Source organism: Macrobrachium rosenbergii, chromosome 54, assembly GCF_040412425.1.
Source record: "Macrobrachium rosenbergii isolate ZJJX-2024 chromosome 54, ASM4041242v1, whole genome shotgun sequence".
In the NCBI taxonomy this organism is placed as follows: Eukaryota; Metazoa; Arthropoda; class Malacostraca; order Decapoda; family Palaemonidae; genus Macrobrachium; species Macrobrachium rosenbergii.
In genome coordinates, this window is record NC_089794.1 from 390,001 (window position 1) to 413,176 (window position 23,176).

General features: G+C 35.9%; 1 protein-coding gene across 1 annotated transcript in view; it reads right to left on the bottom strand.

The window, feature by feature from the left end:
• Nucleotides 1-23,176, bottom strand: part of LOC136835091 (transmembrane channel-like protein 5) — a 617,814-nt gene that overhangs the window by 104,997 nt on the left and 489,641 nt on the right. Inside the window, exons 11-13 of the mRNA XM_067098270.1 lie at nt 16,261-16,437; nt 15,348-15,484; nt 14,792-14,921 (exon numbers count right to left, since the gene is read on the bottom strand). Coding sequence (XP_066954371.1) covers nt 14,792-14,921; nt 15,348-15,484; nt 16,261-16,437 — 444 coding nt within the window. The remainder of the gene's footprint in view (nt 1-14,791; nt 14,922-15,347; nt 15,485-16,260; nt 16,438-23,176) is intronic.

The window sequence follows — 23,176 nt, forward strand, 5'->3', positions numbered from 1 at the left end:
ACCCTGATGGTATGGGCTTCTTTTGGGTATGATGGTGTTGGGAAGTTAGTGTTCCTCCCCAAGAATGAGTATATGAACAGGTTTAACTACTTCCAGCTTTTGGGGGATCACTTAGAGGAATCTTTTGAAAACAGTGGCACCAGTTTTTTCATGCAGGATGGAGCACCGTGCCACACCGCTAAAATAGTGGTCAATTGGTTAAAAGACTGTGACATGGCCTTTTTTAGTGACTGGCCAGGGTTCTCGCCTGATTTAAATCCCATTGAGAACTTTTGGAACATCATTAAGAGGCAACTCCCGACCCGGGATACCTCTTCTCTCCCAAAGCTCGAAGTAGCCATCAGGGAGGTTTGGGAGTCATTGGAGCCGGAGACCCTCCAAAATCTTGCAGACAGTGTTCCCAAGCAACTTAGAGAAGTCATCAAGCACCAAGGCAACACAAACAAGTATTAGTGAAGGGATAAGAGCTCCAAATCATACTTTTTCAATGACTAATCCTAAAAATTGCATTTTTTTCAGGGTGTGGCTTAACTTTCCACGTGTACTGTATATATATATAATATTATATATATATATATATATATATATATATATATATATATATATATATATATATATATATATATATATATATATATATATATATATATATATATATATATATATATATATATATATATATATATATATATATATATATATATATATATATATATATATATATCTCAGGTTGAAGAGGTAAAGGCACGCATGTCTCTTACAAGAACAAGTTTATTGCCAACGTTTCACATCACATGATGCATCCTCAAGGCTGGAAATTACAGACAATAAATACTTAAAATGTCACTTCCACAATGGGAAAAGCTTCTTTAAAATTTTTTTTAAAAATTTACAACTACAAAAAAATTAAAACAAGAACTTGAAAGGAACACCTACCAAGGCAAGAGCTAAAAAGTGACTAGAAAGACAGGGAGGAAATAAACAAACGAAAGAAACCTATATGAACGTGGAGAGTAAACAAACAGGCAGTTATGCTATAAACAGTTGTCTGACGACGATTGGGTGTTTAGTGTTGGTACATTAGTTTTTATAAAGCGACTCCAACACCATCAACTCGTCGTCGTCCTTACGGGCAGATCCAATAATTTTAAAATCATTAATATCCAGCGGGTACCACAAATCTTGGAATGATTCGAACATTGGATAATTCGGGATTGGACAATGTGCAACCCGTCCTGAAGCTGACACCTTGGTGGGAGCAGAAACGGACCTTGAGAAGCCTCTAGTACATCCAACGTAGGTTCCCAGACTACATCTGGGACAGGTATATTTATAGATAATGTTGGATGTCAAGGAAGGACTCAGTCTGTCCTTCACTCTGAAAAAGAACGGATATTTAGAGGGTTTCGTGGAATCAACTTCAGATTTACAGCTGGCAATTCATGATGAATTAAATTCATACATTTCTTTTTAAAACTTTTATCATGAAGGAAAGGGAACTTAGCATAAATACATAATTTGGGAACGGTATATGTGGGAATAGGTTGTTCCATTTTGCAGTTAAGAGCTTATTAAGTACTCGATGGAAATAGTGGGATGGAAAACAATTGCTGCGAAAAAAATTAGCCAAGAACTCTACTTCTTTATGAAAGGCTGTTCTTGTAAGAGACATGCGTGCCTTTACCTCTTCAACCTGAGATGTTTGTCGGGTCTGTTTTAAGATTCTTCGATTCTTCTATATATATATATAATATATATAATATATATATATATATATATATATATATATATATATATATATATATATATATATATATATACAGTAGAATATATATATATATATATATATATATGGTCCTCAACTGTACTAGAACTCGACATAACTGTCTAGGATTTCAACGAAATGTTGAGTAAATTTTGTGTTGGAGCTCAAACAACAAACCGAAATCCAACCCGATGAATCATATGATGTTTGTAGAAAAAGAGTTTTTGGCTGCCGCTAGTTGGTGTTGTTGGTGGCGTTCTTCCCATGCTTATTTAAAAGCATTTAAAGCCCAAACATGCTGCTGCTGCTCCTGCTGTTGAAAAACAAGCCAGATTATCACATTAAATTAATAATACAGTATTTATAAGCTGTATTACTGTATGTCTGTTATCATAAAATTAAGAAAAATTTCCTAAATTACGTCGGAACTCGGCAGCTTGTGGCAGATATAAACAAACCACAGCGCCGCCCTGGTGGTGTATCGCGGTACTAATTACATAAACATTCAGTATTTATGGTACATTTCATACAGAGTCTACTGGAATAGTGTACAAAATCACTGTAAAACATCTTTCAGTAAATGTACCATAAATACTCAATGATTATGTAATTAGTACCGTGATACACCACCAGGGTGGCGCTGTGGCTTGTTTATATCTGCCACAAGCTGCCGAGTTCCGACATAATTTAGGAAATTTTTCTTAATTTTATGATAACAGACATACAGTAATATGGCTTATAAATACTGTATTATTGATTTAATGTGATAATCTGGCTTGTTTTTCAATGTTATCATTATTAACAACAGTTTTCATGTGTACCCGTTGCAGTACATTCTGGTAGTGCCTATAGGCTACCTAGCCTAGCCTATGGCGCTCAGTCTATCATCGTTAATACGGCCGCATTGGTCATAGGCCAATTTTTTTTATATAGTATGCATTTAAAAATGTAAAAAGTGCTTCTGATACGGTAAGTTATTCAACTCTGAACTTATTTAATTGTAATTTGTGTAAAGTTTTGTATAAAAAGGCAAGGTTGGGGTAATGACTGGTGGTCAGGAATGGATTAATCCATTTTCAGTTATTTCTTATGGGAGAAATTAACTCAGAATTGACAAAATCGAATCTCAACACTTCCTCTGGAGCAATTAGCCGAGGACCGAGGTTCTACTGTATATATATATATATATATATATATATATATATATATATATATATATATATATATATATATATATATATATATATATATATATATATATATATATATACATATATATACATATATACATATATACATATATACATATATATATATATATATATATATATATATATATATATATATATATATATATATATATATATATATATATATATATATATATATATATATATATATATATATATATATATATAGGCAGTCCCCGGTTATTGGCGGGGTTCCGTTCCCGACGGAGTGACGACAACCGAAAATCGCCGCTAACTGAAAATCGGCAATAATAGCACTGATCCCTGGTTAGCAGCGCTGATAACCGGTGATCGGTGCCGCCGATAAGAGGCGATCAGCGCTGATAACCGGTTATCAGCGACGAAAATCTGGTTATCGTCGTCGCCAGACAAGCGCTGTAAAACCAGATCGCCGGTAACCGGGGACTGCCTGTATATATATATTATATATACATACATACATACATATATATATATATATATATATATATATATATATATATATATATATATATATATATATATATATATATATATATATATATATATATATATATATATATATATATATATATATATATATAGTAATACGATCTTACACGATTGAGTTGTGCGAATTCACACACACACGAACTTTTCATTGAAACCTAACTAACTGGCATACGCGATTTTTTCAGACACATGAAATTCTCGAGAAACCCTGCAGGAGTGGTAATGTTTAATTTTTGAAGTAATTTACAAGTTTTCGTACTTTGATGTGTAAAATCTGTATGAAAAATGCATTACATGCTTTTGTGTAAAATCAGTATGAAAAATGCATTTCATGTTTTTATGTGTAAAATCTGTATGAAAAAAGCATTTCATGCTTTTATGTGTAAAACCTGTATGAAAAATGCATTTCATGCTTTTATGTGTAAAATCTCTATAAAAATGTATTCTTTTTATTTCTGTACATGCATAAATATGATGCAAAGGTAATTTCAGCACATTCAGTTAGTGTACTTTTACAAGATGTGATACCCATTTGCAAAGTTACTGCACTTTTCAAAGATGATGCCCCTGCAGAAAATGCTTGTTTAATGTTTGAAGTACATTTATAAGTTTTCATGCTTTTAACTGTAAAATCGATATGGAAAATTTATATTTATATTTTTGTACATAAATATCATACAAGTATTATGTCCATTCGCAAAGTCTTTGTCACTAGGACTGTACATGACCTTGAGATGAGGTTTGTTCAGTCACGCTCATTTGATGAAATGAATTCGTTAATGTAATATCAGAGATATATCTAAGAGTTGTATAAGTGTCATTCTTTTAAAATTACTTTGTTAACCTTGGAGAAAAGTGCTGGTGCAATCTGTATGTGCACGTAATTACAGCACGTTCAATTGGTGTACTTTTACAAGATATGATACCCATTTGCAAAGTTACTGCACTTTTCGAAGATGATACTCCAGCAGAAAGTGTGTTTAATTTTTAAGTACAGTTTTATAAGTTTTAATGTTTTTAGGTGTAAAATCAGAATGGAAAATTTGTATTTATATATTTGCGCATAAATATGATACAAAAGCAGTACAGTTACTGTATTACAGTATATGTATCTCTCTCTCTTTCTCTCTCTCTCATTTGTAGTTAGCGCTCAAACATATTTTTACAACTTATTATTTCTCTGTACATCATTACCTGTACATTATATAATTTTAAATAAATTGATTGAATTTTACCTGTCATGTACTACCTTCTACAAACATTATGTGCATGTTTTCGCTATTTTATTGAATTGTTATGACTGTGACCCATGAAGTTTACCGAAAAAGTGAAAAAGAAAATGGCATCCCATGAATTAGGGGTAACATTAGTATACGTACACATCCACTGTAAATGCGCTATTATGAAACTGCAGTACTCAATATTTATGTCAACCATTTATTTCTTTTTTAAGGGTAATAAGCTAAATTTTAAATAAAATTACACTAATTTTAGTTCATTTAATTGTTAGCTTAATACTTTGGGAGCATGATTAGGGTCATATTTAGTACTTAAACTCTAGAAATAAACAATTATTAGCAATTTTAATGACCATGCCAAACTTACATGAAAATTCACCTTGCGCGACGGGCTCCAGAACCTAACCTCGCGTAAGTTCGGGGTATGACTGTACATATATACATATATATATATATATATATATATATATATATATATATATATATATATATATATATATATATATATATGTGTGTGTGTGTGTGTGTGTGTGTGTCTTATATATATATATATATATATATATATATATATATATATATATATATATATATATATATATATATATATATATATATATATATATATATATATATATATATATATATATATATATAAAATAAATCACAATCTTTACTTTTTACATTAGCTCTTGCCACCAAGCAACAAGAGGGCTTTCTAAGGAGCACTGTTCCTGGCTGTTAAGACTGTCTTCTCTTCCATCAAGTTCTTGAGAGGGAGATAACAGCTCCAGGTCATGAAAGGGTCCTGGTTCTCTGTTAAAACCCCAGGGTAAATGAGCAAACCGCGTTACTGAGTTAGACGTAGCTCAATACCTCTAAAAACAGGAACATTTGAGATGAGATCCTATATCCTCTCCGATAAAAAAGGCAATGCTGCCACTGAGTCATAAGTGTCTCAGATGATGAAACTTAGAGTCTGAGACACCCGATTTGGAACATCATTCACTTTGATTGGTAGGCTCAGCTAGAAGATGACATCTGCATCTTTCAAATGTCTCTTGTAGCATCTCTGAAAAAAAAAAACCCTCTTTCCTGACAAGCACCCAGACAGCTCAAAGCCTGTCCATGTAAGAGCATACCACCCTTGGTGGTGTCTCTTGAAATGAGGTTGTTCAAGAAGAAACAAATAGTGGAAGGATTCTTGGAGAGTCCACCAATCAAACGTAACAATTCGGGAACCATAAATTATGGTTCAGAATGGGGGTTGCGAGGAACGTCATAACGTTCTGACGAGCCTGAGAAAGTTCAGCCCTTCCTTGACCATGTCAAACAGTAGAAGAGCTTAGAGGTCCAGGTTGGAACAATCTTGCAGTAAAGTGTCTGTTGCCCAGACTAGAAGATTCCTTTAAGGAGGCAGACAGTCGAGATTAGCCCGCCCCACAGAGGCACATGATCCAACAGTTCAGGGGATTCAAGGTCCACTCAAGAGTAAGAGTGTGTTTCTGATGACTCAGTTCAACCATCAGAAATTCCAGTTGGACTACAAAACACTCAATTTATCGTCCGTAGAAAAACCCTCTTGTCGCTTTGTGGCAAGAGCTAATGTAAAAAAAAAGTAAGGATTGTGATCTTGTCAAAAGGAATACCGCAGTCTACGAGTGAGGGAGGGTTAAGAAGAAACTTAAGTCTTAAGCCAATGGCTCTCAGCTCTATGGCATAAATGTGAAGGTTTGTTCCACCAGGGACACATCCCAGAAATTTCCTGGTTCCCCAAGCAGGCTCCCTCTACTAGAGCAAGGAGTGAGAAGCAGCCTAAGACTAGTTTCATGATGAGGGACTTCGTCCGAAAGTTCAAATTCAGACAGATACCACCGTAGGTCCGAAAAAGTAGGTCTTGGGAAAAAACAGCAAAGTCCTGTTATGATTCTCTGTCCATATTGGTCTTGTGGGACGGGCTGAAGTTCATGGTCAGAAAGGAAGACAAAAGTAAGCAAAGCGAGGACTCGAGAGAAGTCTTATGCCATAGATATCAAAGTCTAAATTCTTGCACTGGAAGACCCTGTCTTGTAGGATGGATCTGAGACATCTTTTGGAGTTTGTATGTGGACATGAAATGCAGCATCCTACATATCCAGGAACTCCACCTAATCACCCTGGAGAATGGACGACAGGTCTGTTCAATTGGTCTCTGCAAGCAAACAAACTTGTAGAACTTTGTGCAGACTCGCAGATACTTGACAGCCACAGACACATGGCCATCAGGGCGGGATCAACTTGTTAGTGCAATAACGCCTTGCGTGGACTCGATGACGCCTCATACAGGCTGACAGCATGTGCAGAACTGTACTTTGTTAAAAACTAATATCTGACATGTTTATAGGAACTTGGAAATTCCATAAGATACACAAAAGTCTGGCCATGGGTGACAATGGTCTTGAACAAAACCAGGAGTGATGACTTCTGCGGCAGGACTAATTCTGTCTAAGCATCAGAGGGCGGGAAGGACAAAAAAGACATGTCTTGCTCCCTTAAAAATCCAAGTCAGACTCCCAACTCCCTGAAGAGGTGACAGCCTTCTTCAACAAGCTCATAAATTCGTATATAAAAGTCCCTGTCTGCAAAGGACAGTGCTTTGAAACACTAATTGATGTCACAAAAGGGAGCAAACCAGCCCATCTGGAACTCTAGGCAAAGGTGAAAAAGGCTGAAAAGAGACACAACCGCCTGAGAGCGGTTGTATGGTACTCAAAGGAGGGAGTCCGATACTGAAGAAGGACACCCAATGATCAGACTAGAGTCGGCCACTTGAAGACCGGAGCTAGGCGCTCAATTGGAAATTGTGCTCAAAAAAGAACAACAGTCTGTTCTGAGAAGAGACAGGCACCCCGCTAAAGAGAGACTGGCGTCAGCCACTAGTAGGCTGGCGCCAGACGCATGACAGCTGGTACTGGAAGCTCTATTTGAAGACGAGCTCTGGCGCTATAGGGTGCTCGGGCGCTACTGGAAGCTCAGGCGCTATTAGGCGTTCAGGAGCTTACGTTCTGCTTGGGACCAATACTGGTGTTCCGCATGCCTCCACTTAACCTGTAGAGATGTGGTAGTATAGCCAGGAGCGTCTGCATAATTGGAAGTTTTGCAGCAAAGGAGTTAACCGAAGGCAAAGTACATCTCTATGGATGCCTTTACGATGGCTGTCCGTCGACACCTGCGGACAACAGGCTCGACTGAAGGGCAACTACCAGTGGGCAAACCCCTCCAGACTCCCATGGACTTCAGTATGCCTCCTCCCTGGTGCATGGAAGTCTGATAGGGACTGGGTTTAGGAGATCCGAGGGGGCGCATAGCTACCCCTTCACTACACATCCAGAAAACGCCTTTCCAGTGGCTGTCTGTAAATACCTGGGACCGGTAACAAGTTCGACTTAGGGGGCAATTGCCTGTGTGTAAACCGCCCGACCTCCCTTGGACTTCCAGTATGCCTCCTCCCTGGTGCATGGGAGTCTGACAGTGATGTTTGTCTAGGAAGGAGCATCAAGGGACGAGTAGCCACCTCCTCCACTGCACAACACTTCACTATTATTACAAGGTTAACATCTGTTAACCCAGACACAAGACTGGCAATGGCACGGGAAGGAAGCGAGGGAGCCAGGCGTGGGAGCAAATGGATAAAAAAGGCAGGAGGGCCAGCAGTATGAGAGAGTTGGTGCCAGGAACTCAGAAACTGGCGCCAAGCGGCTGATAGCGCCCAGGCTCTGCAGTTGGCACCAGGCAAGCTAGCAGCTCGGGAGCTGGCGAGCACTACTGGACACTCTTAGTATGAGCTTAAAAAAAAAAGTGGAACTCTTCACAATTTGTGTCATCTTGTTTAGTATATGTACTGTCAAAGCAAGTACCAAAGCACGGTTCTTGGCTGTCAAGAACTACTTCTTTTGCTAAAGCTCATCGTAACCAAAACATTAAGCATAATTCTCTCCTACTGCGTTCCTACCCTTACACTTTTCAGTTCTTTGCAAAGGAAAGTGTAATATTAAGATGTTCCAATTAATTGTATATGAACAAATGTTATGATGTGCTCAGTACCATCATACAAACATATCTCAAATCCTAACCAACATAACTTGAGTTTGCAGATAAGTATTCATTACAGAAAATATTGGATCGGTAGAGAACGCAAAATTTAAGTTATATTACACTAATCGGTAAACAAGGTAGCAAATGCAATATTAAAGTTTTTTATGCTACTCAGAAAAAGAAAAGTTAACCTTTACTGACATAGTTCAAAGTATACTGAGTACCGTCATACTGACATATCTCAAATCCTATCAAACATTGAGACTGTTATCTACTGTATTAAGTCTTGCACATTATATAGCGCATGCCGAAGCTCTGTGGAAGCTTCGGCGCTATCTAACGGGTTGTTGTGTTTTGGGACTGGGGAAGCTCCGTCATGTTGTAGCAAGATTTAACAGTATTATAACCATTAAAGCCAACATTTACACAATATAACATTATTAATTTGGAAAAGGAAAGTTAACCTTTACCGAGAATAGTTGAAGTACACAGAGTATCACCATATAGACATGTCTCAAATCCTAACAAACACTAATTGAGACTTGCAGATAAGTAATTCAATACCGTAAATATCGGTTCGGCAATGAACGCAATGTTTACGTTTATTACATCAACCAGTAAGAGTGGTAGTGCGATAAACTACGCTACTGGAGTTAAACCATTTGATTGCAAAATTGCTACTGTAGCAAAATATGATAAACTTGAATCAGATCTTAATAACAAAACAATAAAATACTAATCCTGAAAGCTGTAGGCTTGAAGGTTACCCAAAATCAGCATGACAATAACTGAAAATCGGTGATAATAGCACCGATCCCTAGTTATTGGCACTGATATCCGGTTATCGGCAACAATAACCGGGGATCGGTGCCACCAATAAGTGGGGATCAGTGCCGATAACCAGGGATCAGCACCAATAACTGAAGATCGCCACATATCAGTGCCGAAAGTCCAGCTATCATCGTCACTAGACAAGCGCCATAAAACTGTATCGCCAATAACTGGGGATTGCCTGTATTCCCGTTAGTGGGCAGGACCCGTCGTCTGCACTGAACTTTGAAGCGTTACCCACGAATTTTTTCATTTAATCTGCCGTGCAAGAGGAAACTATAGCTATGTAATTACTTAGTAAGTTACTTATACAGAATTTAAGGGTTTCCATTTTTTATCCTCCCTATCCTGACACTCTATGCAAGTATTATAACTGCATTCTTGCCCCTACATTTAGCGCATTTAGTACAAGAATCGTAAGAAAACTTGGTTAACCTAGTTTTACAATCCTCAAAACAGAAGGGAATACTGGATGTACTAGAATCCAACATTGTTAACTAAAGCGATTCCTAAAGTTAACCACCAAATCATCAACAACTGAAAGCCACAACAACAAATTCTGAATACTTCACCAAGATCAGGCAAATAACTATCCAAAAAGCAATGAAGCAGCTGCGGAAAAACTCCCGATGTTGATCCGAAGCCGGCAGGAAACAAACTGACCTCTCTGTTAAGTTGTTCCTTTGAGTCCCAGATAGTGGGCAGGACCCTGTCACCTACACACAAATGACAGAAGCACCGCCACATGAATTTTGAATTTTTAAGCTGTCATAGTTAGGAACCAATAGTTATGTAATTACTGGCTAAGTTACTTATATAAAAGCTTATTTCATATTAAAATAATTTTGTTAGCAAATCTAAACACTCATAAATTCACTGTCACCATTGAAGTTCTCCACCAGAGGCAGAAAGGGAGTGAGTGAGAAGGGGAGGACACACAAGCAACGATGAGAGAATGAAACTCCTATGACATAGTCATATCTTTCTTGGCCACTTATAAGCGATAAAGAGCATGACATATAATGTTGGTTTTAAGCCAATACAGTTGTGAAAGCTCCCAAGCAGACAAAGGCCCATCTAACCCTGACCACTCAGCTCTCCCAGCCCTCTTCCCCAGAATGCACTTATCCTGGCTTATCCCCCACAATACTCAGCCACTCAAAAGTGAGAAAAAAATGATATTTAAGTGATGCTCTTATCGTTAAGCCAAAACAGAGGCACAAGCTCCCATGCAAAGAAGGGCCAAACCAGCCCTCCTGACTGCTCCCCCCATCCCTGAAACACTTACCCTGGCCTACCACCCAACAATTCCCATTTCTCAGTGTGCTTATGACTGCCACCCACACAGATAGATGTTTTCATTTCTATTTATTATATACATATTGTAAAGCTGCAGACCCTTCAGATTATGTTGATTTCTGGATAGCGTGAACCCTGATAAATGTGGGATCACCTCATTCTAACAGTCTAAAAGGATTGGGGTTCTTTGAGAAGTCCCTAAAACACCCTGCAAGTTGGGAGACTGGAGGGCACGCTCCTGCTGACATCAGACTGTGAAAAACAATACTTATCTTGATCAACATGGTGAAAAAGGTTCCTGGTTTTCAAAATCTGCTAAGGGAAGAGAAACTACAAACTACCTTCCATATTTCCATGGTTTTCAATTTTCCATGTCTCTCCAAGATTTTTCCAAAATGAACACCAGCTGTTGGCATATCAACAAGAGAGGATGGGTTTCTAACAAAAGGCACTGGAGCAATATGATGTCATTACAGTATCTCGTGATTTTAACAGAAACACAAATGTGTCAGAAAATAAAACACAGCACACCTATCCAAGACTGTAAACTTCCATAGCATCAAGCCCACACCATCCAATTCTTCAAATCAATCTACAAATGCACTGTAGCGATTGGCACCAACAATTTTGCTAGAACCAACAAGTATCAAGACTAAATGTGGCTGATAATCTGCTGACATTCCTTTTTCTTGACTCCCTTGCAAGGTCTCTTTAATCCAGGAGTACAAACAGTGGCATATACATACTATGTGACTGGTGTATTTATCAAATACCCTGTTTCCCAACTGGACACAGCCTTGCTATATCAAAGGTGCTTCTCCTTTGCCAAAAAGGTAGCTAGCTTGATCTACCACTTGCTTCACCCTCTTATGTGGTGAACAACAAGATATGATGGAGGAGTTTGTCATTCCTTGTTACAGTGTGGTACAAATAGTGTGCAACATAAGAGGGCTTTGGACTTCCCCTTATGTCTGGAACTAGCAGGAGGAGCTCTCATAGGTTATGCTAGCATTTGAGCTGGATGAAGGCATGATGTGATAACATTTATGCTGGTGGCACATGTGGTGCTTGGCACCAAAGAGTATGTTGAGAATTGACCAGTCAATCTGATACACAAAGCAAAGGTCCAATACATTCATTCGTTCATGCTCTTCTTACTTCATATGTAAAGTAAACGTTACTCTTCCAGACAAAACAACAAGGGGAACAATTAGTGGGCTTCTGATAATTGAGGGTGCTTTGTGGCCTTACACAGAGCTCTAATGAGGTAGAAGGGAGAACCATTTCCACTTGAATGGGGAGAGTGTTAGAGGAGTGGGAAGATGGGGCTTCTTTTGTGGCACTCCTTTCAAGAACCTGACATGATAGGATAAGACCATTCTGGATCTGCTTTAGTGATGGATTGCAGATCTTACCTCTGTATATAACATTCTAGTATCCTGAGAACTATCACTTGAATGTGGGATTGAAGGGAGCATTGCTGGTCACCTCATACTATTGTGTCACAGTCAAGGCACGATGAGGAGCATTCATTACAGGTACTGAGAGACTTTTTCATAAATGCAGAGTCAAGAAAATTAATGGCCATGTCATAGTTTGTAATAGTTACACCTATAACTATTTTGTGGGCTTTGCCCTTGAGGCATCCTAATAGGTTTGGGAATTTCACCATACTATGGATGTCTGTGTAATCATGGTGCCCTTATAAGTGGACCAAAATGGGGTCGAGTCCTCCACCTTTCCTTTGATGAGCGGAAAGGTGACGTTTGGAAGTTATGGCTGGATATGGGGTTGGCACTGGTGGCACCAGCATTACTGGCTGTGTTGGAGTAGGGATGTTAGCAAACCTCATCCCTTTACCTTGCAAATACAGGTATTGGCTGGAGTCAGGAAGACCTTGGATTCTCAGACAACAGTAGTCAGGGCTTCTGCACAGCACATTGTAAGTCCAATGACACTCTCCATACACTTAATGTGGCATTTAATCACTGTCTGAGTTATCTATTCTTGCTGGATTATGTTCTCCAGCATCAGCTCTGCCTCTTGCTTTGAAGATTCATATCACATTTGAAGATTCATATCACATTTGGGTAAGATGATTAGCACATTTCAACATAGTTACAACAGCGATGGAAGGTGACCTCAAGGACTACCAACAGGAGTGTTCAACAAAGAATTTAAGGCAATGGGTTCTGATCTGTTTATTATGGCATACAATCTTTGGTGACAGGATCACCAATGTAATACACACGTAACGTTCAAAATTTGAGCCCCGAATAATAATCTATATAATCAACAAACAAATCCTGAATTATGCAATTACTAATCGTATATTCTACAGAGGATTAAACAAAGAGACTTGAATAGCAATAGAAATGAAATACAAATATCTAGTGATAACACTTATAAGAAAAAATAAAACATCTAGTAAGAATCGATTATGAATAAGTGCTCATCCAATGAGAGATAGTTGTGTGATGGTGACCCAGTAAAGTACACACAACTAACTGATAGAAAACCACTGAATTGCAAGTGCATTCAATACCATGGCCTTTAAGAAAGGGGGGAGTGAATAAAAAACTGAGCAAAGCCATTTATGCAATTTTTGTTTATCAAAACAATTTTGATAAACCTATGAACAAAATCCACCTGAGCAGGCACTCTAACCTTGGTGACATGTCAATGAACTTTGGGGTCTGCTCATGGGTATCAACTAGACTTTGAAGGATGACTAATATGTGAGCATTGTAATAAAAGAATTAACACATACATCTAAGAAGACAGTATTTCCTAAGCAGCATCAACACTATAAGAATAATTTTCTAAGAAGAGAGAGAAAAGCAAAAAAGTATAAGAAATGATGGAAGCATCAATTCCTGTACAGAACTAGGGTAAACATATGAGTCCATAAAAGATTTATGGGCAATGTTCTGAATTTTAATAAAAAAAAAACCACTCAGAGCATATGACAATGTCCTTCCAAATTCACCCGAAAGTGCTGAAAATATTGGGATAATTGCATACAACAAAAAAGAAAGGGATGCAGCATTGATATGCAGGTTTCAATAATTGCATCATACTATGGGAATCTTAGACAGTTCTACATTAAGAAGTAAAAAAGACAATCACCAGAAAAATTATTTGCATACAAAATACAATTAATTTCTCAAGAGAGAATATAAAAAAAAAACAATCATAAGCAACCATGATGTAATGTAACAAATCCAGGCATAGGCAATGACAGTACAACACAAAAAATCACTTTGAAAATAGATTATATGACAAAAGTATGATTTCAGAATGAGCCAAAAACACTTGAGCCAACAAACAAATACATTTAAAAGTGGAACAACAGCAACAACAGTAATTGGCAATCAATATGAGCAAAAAAATTTGCATGTAACAAAATCCAATTAATTTATGTAATAAGTCAGCACCTGTACCTGTCTCCTCATTGAACAATTGGTGTAGCTGAGAGTAAAAAGGACATGGGAAAAAAAAGAGAACCACTTACCCTTTCTGCCTAATCTGGCACTCAATCATTTTACCTAAAAAAAGCCTATTAGCATGACAGGCATTTGCAAACTGTTGTATATACCAGGACTCTTGTGTTACACTAAATCTATGACACATAGTGCCAATTAAAAACATGCTTAGTGTCACTTTCATTAATTGTGCACTCCACTAGCTATAGTAGCACTACTGCCTTTTTTACACATAAGAGCACTAATGCCATAGCAATGTCAGTAAAATGCTCCACTGGAAGTAGCAAGAAAAAAAAGAGCTCTGTCATCAGACAGTATCACAACATAATCCCATGCAAGTCTACAAATTATAACACCAGTTAAAAAAAATAATAAACAAACCTGAGGTTCATCAAGCTTCTTTGTAGAAACTTCTTTTGCCTCCTCTAATGATTTGTTGTCAGAATTTTGTTCTAGTGTGTACCAAAAGCCAATAAGAACACCCAGTATTGTTAACTCTAGTATAATTGTTCTGAAAAGAGAGTAATAATCAAATAAGAAAAAGCAAAATAATAGATCAACCCATTAATCATACTCAAATTCTGAAAAATACTCATAGTAAAATTATGGTAAAAATCACCCTGATGCAATGAAATCAATATGATATGGAGAAAACAAAGTGCTAAACAACAGTAAACAATTAATATTTTTATGATACAAACCACAATACCAGATTAAAACTAATGGAAACAAGTTATTCAAGCATCATTCCCTTCGAAACAGAGCAAGTATGGTACTAAAATAAAAAGTTGCGGCTAAAGACCTGATTATTCAAGATATGTGTAAATCTACTACTGACTTAATATCAGTCTTGCAATTTGTAACTCAATCACCTTACTACTTCATATAAACTGTACACAAAACAAATCACAAAAATATCACAAAACAGGATACATACCGGACAAGGGTGACGTAGAGTTTGTGGCGAGGTGATTTGTAACCTTCTATGTTAACAAGACCTTCAAATGCCACAGGAACGATAACCATGATCAGGGTTACTATCAGTGGATATATAAGCAAGCTTAAATCACTGCTCTGTAAAGACAAAATTAAAACTATGTATGGATACTGAAGACATTATTTTAATAGAACTGCGTACAGTATATTTACATACTGTGTAGTCAGCCTTCATATTAAGTAAGATTTACTAAGCAAATCTGAATATGCATTACCAGAAAATGTTTGAAAAACATCCAATGAGGCTCCAACTTACTAAATTTGTATTGGTCATACAATAAGCAGAGTTCAGATTCCACAACAATCTCGTTGCCTAAATACATCAGCGATGAAGAACCATACAAAAAATATGTTTAGTCATAACACATTTTCCCAAGTGTGTTTCATTTAGTGCATAAGTATGTCCTTTTTTATCATTAACCTTCCTCTAGTTTTGCCTCTTTTCCTTCAGTTACCCAACTTCTTTCTCTCTTTTACATCATAATTTCCCACCACTAATTCAATATGGAATCCTTTAGATTGGCCCTGGTATTCTAAAAATTTTGACTCTGTGGTCTGGTCTAACTATTTTAAACTAATACATGTGGAAAGCAATATTAAAACAAAATTGAAAACCAACAACCTTTCCAGACAGGGTTTACACAATATTAAGGATAAAAGATTACAATAACATGATGGCATCAAAATTACCCCTTGCACTTTCAAAAAACTGAAATTTGTACTACATGCAATTTTTTCTTAAGCTACAAGGAGACAAACAAAATGTACCAAAGCACCCATCATTCAGATAATGAAAAACTGAAAAAAGGTCCATATGGAATAATTCTGCATGAATATACACCACGCCTACTCACAGTATTTTCAGCTACATCTTCGTTGATTTTGCTGGCGAGCATGAGGTACATGGCCCAACCCAAAACTGCCAGAAAACCACACACAATTACCCAGAAAACCAGCTTCACACATAATGCCATCAGACGTGTGCAGAATGATTCTCTGATTTCTTCATTTAAATATTCCTGAAGTAATTCCTAAAACAAAGAATGAATGGACATAAAATATCAGAATTCACTGTACTGTATGAAATTTTACCAAAAAAATGATTAAACCCCTATTTATATATATATATAGTATATATATATATATATATATATATATATATATATATATATATATATATATATATATATATATATATATATATATATATATATATATATATTGTTATGGGCCCACGCCCATCAAACATACACTAGTCTCTTAAAACACAAATGAAGTCACAAGCGACCAAGTCCACAATAGGTGGAATGGCCGCAACAGAGTGTACAGAGATGGAATCAAGGAGGATAAAGTAAAACCGAAAATAAAACCTTAATATTTAATACAAACTTTTAGAAAGAAATGACCACTGAGCCTCTTACAAAATACATTAAATAAACACAAAAATCAACCACACACTGAAAACATCGAATAAACACACTTACACCAAATTAAGACAGACTATGCAATTACACTTTAAAGAGAGGGCCTTGAAAGTAATAGAATGTCGAAAAGACAGAATAACCTAACTTGTTACAGACTAAATGTTTATAAAAAAAAAAATAAATTGCTTCCCTTAAGTTGAGCTCTAAACAGAAGAAGTGGCTAACGCAGCCTTCAAATCACTGGTCGAGGATAATATATTTTCTTGAGACCTTACCAAACGTAAGAGAGGTCCCCAAGGCACAAATCGCTGGTCCAAAGGCGTAGCCAGACGAAATATCACTTTATTGTCGCAAGACAATCCATGGACACGGCCGTTCAACAGGAAATCACACCTTACCAGATGGCAGAGAGGTCCCCTTGGCAGTTTCACTGAACCAAGGGCGTAGCCTGATGGATAAATCAATCTCCCAAAGGAGGACAGAAGCAGCAGCTGAAGAAAGGTAGGTATTGTAATCCAGAGATAGTCCAATCATAAGGCAGACCTACACAATGTCAAAGGTCCAGAAAAAAAAACTCTCTCCGTCCTCAAGAAACAGCGCCGAATACAGCTCCGGATGAAAAGCCAAAACCAAACGTGAAAATAAAACAAGCTCATTGTAATTAAAACTATACAACAAGTCAGAAATGTCGGGAGGAGGAAACAGGGTCATTACGTTCCAAAAGAATAATTACTGCCAAAGTGGCTTATTCAAAACAAATTAATTTACGTTAAATTAAACACATACTGACAATATATATATATATATATATATATATATATATATATATATATATATATATATATATATATATATATATATATATATATATATACACACATATACAGGTTGACCATCATCATTGGGACCTAGAGGGTGCCGGATTAGCCATTTGTTAGGCTAGAATACACGAAACACAGTAGCTAAGCACCTCATCCTAGAATTAAAATATCCCATAAATCAGTACAAGTTGGTTAATAAAGAAAAGACAATTATCAAATACAGGTAGTGCTCGAGTTATGATAATTCGACTTACGATATTTCGAGCTTACGATGGGGTTAGCAATTAATACCGATACGAAAATATTTAGGAAATATTTTTAGAATTCGCGCAGGCGCAGATAGCGAGAGAGACCAACTTCTTTTCCTCCATCTCTTTATTTCATCTGCTAGTTAAAAAAGTAAAAGAGAATGATAAAAGTATTGTTAGTAACATTATACTCTTGCGTAAATGCGTACAGCCATAAACAACCGAACGGGAAATTGTTGTTTTGCCAATAATCGTGTCGGATAACAACTGTTGTGCTTGTATTTCAACCATCGTACGGTAATACACAATTACTGTAGTTATGTTACAAATGACGTTAAGTACTGTACAATAGGACTGATATCCTTTTTACACTATACCCTTATTCACTTTGGAGAAAAGATCAGCAGGGAAATATACTGCTACAGTAACTTTAAGCTGCAAGTTGTAGCTGAAGCTGAGGAAACAATGTTCAAGCTGCTAATGACTATAAATTATCGTGCATCGGCAACATGGATGAAACTCGACCGTAAATAAAACTGGAGAGGATGTATTTTAATCAAAACTATTGGGCATGAGAGAATACAAATTACTACTGTTTTCACACCGATAAAAGATAAATATGTAAAGCTCGTATTATGATGAAATCAGGAGAAAATAGCGAACGGAATCTTGATTTTTTTTTACTCAAAAAAAAACATGCCCCCAAAACGGCCAGCTGCGATTCCCGCGAACGTCATATATTAACGAAAAAATAGCTAAATTAATTTCACAACGAGACGTATTTAAGTTATATTTCGACTTAAAAACACATCGTATAATGAAATATATCCTTGTCCCAAATAAATAATGTATCCATATTCATTTACGCTAACTAAAAGCAAGTAAAGCGCTTTGAACTTGTTAAATGCGGCGAAATAAATACCGCGATATCGATTCCCAAAACAAAACATTGATCGCAATTTATAATACAAAAGCAATATGAGAATATACGCAATTGGAAACAATGTAGTAAAGCATAACTTTTTAAAAGATCCATGAAAAAGATACACATTCGTTATGTTGATGTTTGTATAATACTGTTAATGGCTAGGCTACCAGTTTGTTGATGCAGCACACTGCGCCACCAAATCGAAGCGGCCGGCGAGCGAGTTAGCGCAGCGACCCGTGAGATTTGAAAATTAGTGCGGAAACATCAGAAATTACTCTAGCGAAATTTGTGCCGGATTACTGATTGTTCCAGACTACTGATTGCCGGATTAGTGATGGTCAACCTGTATATATATATATATATATATATATATATATATATATATATATATATATATATATATATATATATATATATATATATATATATATATATATAATCAGAAAACTACAAACGTCCTTTTAATAGGTGAGTAATATATTTTCATATATGTTACCGAAGGAATTTTTAGGTGATAATAAGTCCACCGTCCGTGGGGATCGAACCAGCGACGGACCGGGAATCAGGACTTACAGTGACACACTAACCAGTCGACTGGTTGGTGTGTCACTGTAAAGTCCTGATTCCCCGTCCGTCGCTGGTTCGATCTCACGGACGGTGGACTTATTATCACCTAAAAATTCCCCTTCGGTAACATATATGAAAATATATTACTCCGAGGTAGAGTGAATTGATATTAAAGGACGTTTTGTAGCTTTCTGATTGTATATGAATCACGGTGATGTGATAAATAGTCATATATATATATATATATATATATATATATATATATATATATATATATAATATATAATATAATATATATATATATATATATATATATATATATATATATATATATATATATATATATATATATATATATATATATATATACACATGTACTGTATATATATATAAATATATATATGTATATATATATATATATTATATATATGCATATATATATTTAATGTATATGTATATGTATATGTACATATATATCATGCGTATAAGGAGATAGGGGCCAATATGCCATATCTTAAAAAATACAAAAAGGACATAGAAAAGGAGAAACAAAGGGTTAAAGTTAAAAGTTTGTAGCAGGAAAACCATTAAAGATATTAAGATGAAACTTGTAGCAAGTTATAGATGATGATGTTGGAATTTTTACAGACCCCCAAAATTTGTTTAGGAATGGCTTGCACGCACGCAAGTGCGCATCAAAGCAGACAATAACATAAAATCATTAAATCATTAATATTTTTTGGTTTGTAAATGACAATAAAGATTTTTTGCTATACTATCATTTCACCATAACCCCTCGCATCCCTCAGAACACACTATTGCATTGCTGGCGCACATGCACGCGTAAAAACGCACGCAAAATAGTACAATAAAAAAGAATATTTTTCTATGTTGTAATTTAGAAATAAAGACTTTTTTGGTAGATAGTTGTTTTATTCCAACCCCCACTACCCCCAAAGTCCTAAAATTGTATTCCAGATTCGCAAGCGCGCATCAAAACATACGCATAATAGCAAAGAGGAAGGAATTTATGAGAAAAAAAAGATAATATAAATAGAGGCATTTTTTCTTGTTACGTTGTTTCATTTTAATCCCTCAACCTTCAGAAGTCCCTAATATGTATTGCAGGTGCACAAGCCCCTCGTAAAATCAATAAAATAGCAAAATGGAAGGAATTTACAGTTTTAAGTAAAAAAAAAAATAACAATAAAGGTTTTTTTATTGTTCGTTGTTTCATTTTAATAACCTAACCTAACAATTCCCTAATTTGCCTTAAGGAGCACAGGCAAACAGCATTTTCATAGTATGCAACATTAAACAGTACAATGAAAAAAACATTGTTATAAAATTAAATGTAAAATAAGAATATTTTGTAGCACATTGATCGCCACAAAATAATATTGGAATAAGACAATAATAATTGCATGCATGCATGGAAGCAAACACAAAAACAACAAACACAATCTTACCCTAAAGCAATGATTAAGCATTAGAAAAAAAAATAAGACTGTAAATTGAATGAACAAGGACAAAAACATTAATGAGATGGCAATAAAACAAAATAATTAATGATAATAACACTCACCCTCCCTCCCCCTCCCCCCACTGATTTGACTTAGTAGTCAAAAAGATTCTCCTGCACCTCATCATCGTCGTCCTCTGCAAATTCATCTTGCTCACGACGACTGGGGCGGCCTTGTTTAGGTGCAGGCTCAGGAGGGGGGAGGGGGGAGGGTACTCTGTGCAGCAATAATTTGCCGGAAATACTCTTGCTTTACAGGAGCTATGTACAGGCAAAGGGTTTTAAGGTCCTCCAACTTGTCACTGGCAATACGAATGGGGCCATAATACATTGGTTGCAAGGCAACTTCAGGCAAGGTTAAAGGCTTTTGCACTGAATCTCGCTTTCCCCTCTCATCATGTGAACATTATAAAGAGGGGCATCTTCACTATAAGACCCCTTTATTTTAAAGCCTTCCATAAACTACGACCCTTGAATCCTTAAAATTCATTTCCTTGGCCTTACGTGTTTTTACAACATAATTCTGTAGTTCATTGATATTAAGGAAGGCCTTTTGTTCAAGCTCCTTGACTTTAAAGCCTCTCCTGACAGCATTCTTTATCAGGCAGATGTAGTCTTGTTTTGTTTCAATGTTTGCAGGCTTTCTAAGTGCACGTTCAATATTCCCAAAATTGCGATCGCAAGGCATGTACGAATGTCCCGGAACTAAGAAGTAATGCTCAATGGTGAAGAAACACTTCTCATGAATCAACCTGAGTAACGAAAGTGTCACATTCAAGTTTTTATTTTGTCCAGAACTATTATCTGTGAAAATAACTAGTTTTGTCTATTTCTCTGGGTCATGATTATCCTTAATCCAGTCAAGCAAACAGCTAGCTATCTCAATAGAGCCCCTCTTTGCTGTTGCTTCGCCCCAGATGTACATACTTGCATCCCGATTCTTTATGTTAAAGAAGCCCAAATTGTATGTGCACAATCTACGGCTGTAGTATGCCACATTTTACCTTTTACCGAGTCAAGTCGCATAAATCCCTTTCTAATTAACCGCACGAGCCAATTTTGGCCATAATCTTTCAGATAAAAAAAACAATGGTTTTCAACCTGGAATAGCTCTTATAGATCATGGTGCTGGGGCTTATAAGTCATACCATTGGAAAGAGCATGACTAGAGAAACGTTTTATGTTTTTTATTTTTCTGGCATATACGCCCCCTTTCTCCTTAGACACTGATATATATATATATATATATATATATATATATATATATATATATATATATATATATATATATATATATATATATATATACACAGGCCAATCACCTTGGATATGAAGCATGAAATCATAGAAAAACAACAAAAATCGGTGCATTTTTGGGGTCTGGCAAAGATTAATAGTATTTCCATTCATTTTAATGGGGAAATTTGATTTGATTTACAAGCAAATTGAGTTACAAGCTCAGTACAGAATGAATTAAACTCATATGTCAAGGTACCAATGTATGTGTGTATATATTATTATATATATATATATATATATATATATATATATATATATATATATATATATATATATATATATATATATATATATATATATATATATATATATATATATATATATAAATATATATATATATATATATATTTCAGAAAATATGGCAGCTACAATGTTATAGCATTACATAGTGTGATGAAAGAATTTTGGTCGAGATGGTACTGATGGAAGCCCGTCAGTTGCAAAATCTTTGTATTCAGCAAATAGTTTGATTCCTCAGCTCTTTGTGTGAGAAGCTCAGCAATATTGGAGATCAGGTGATCTCCGAAGCGCTATGTATATTTGTGAGTACGTGCGTTACTTTGATCTAGATTATGCCAAAATCTGCCCTAAAAGTAAGTTTGATCGTTCATTAACGTGATAGAACTGCAGTTGTCCAGTCATAACTTTGGAGTATTTCCAGGCTTTGAAAATCGGCAGATAAGATGTCTGTGGACTTGTTGGAATAATATGGGGGACACATGCAAGTCATTTGCAATGTCAATCTCTTTATGTGGTAGACTGTTTTTTTGACATGACTTTTAGTTATTGATTTGTGAGTATGTGAGATTTTGGGTATTTCCAGGCTATTAGCCATAATGAGACTTCTTTAGTCAGAAGTGCTTTGCAGTTTAGAGTTTAGTTATCTGACTCGATAATTCATTTATTATGCATTTTAATCTTTGCTTTGTTTTATTCATTTCTTGTTGGGTTATTTGAATAA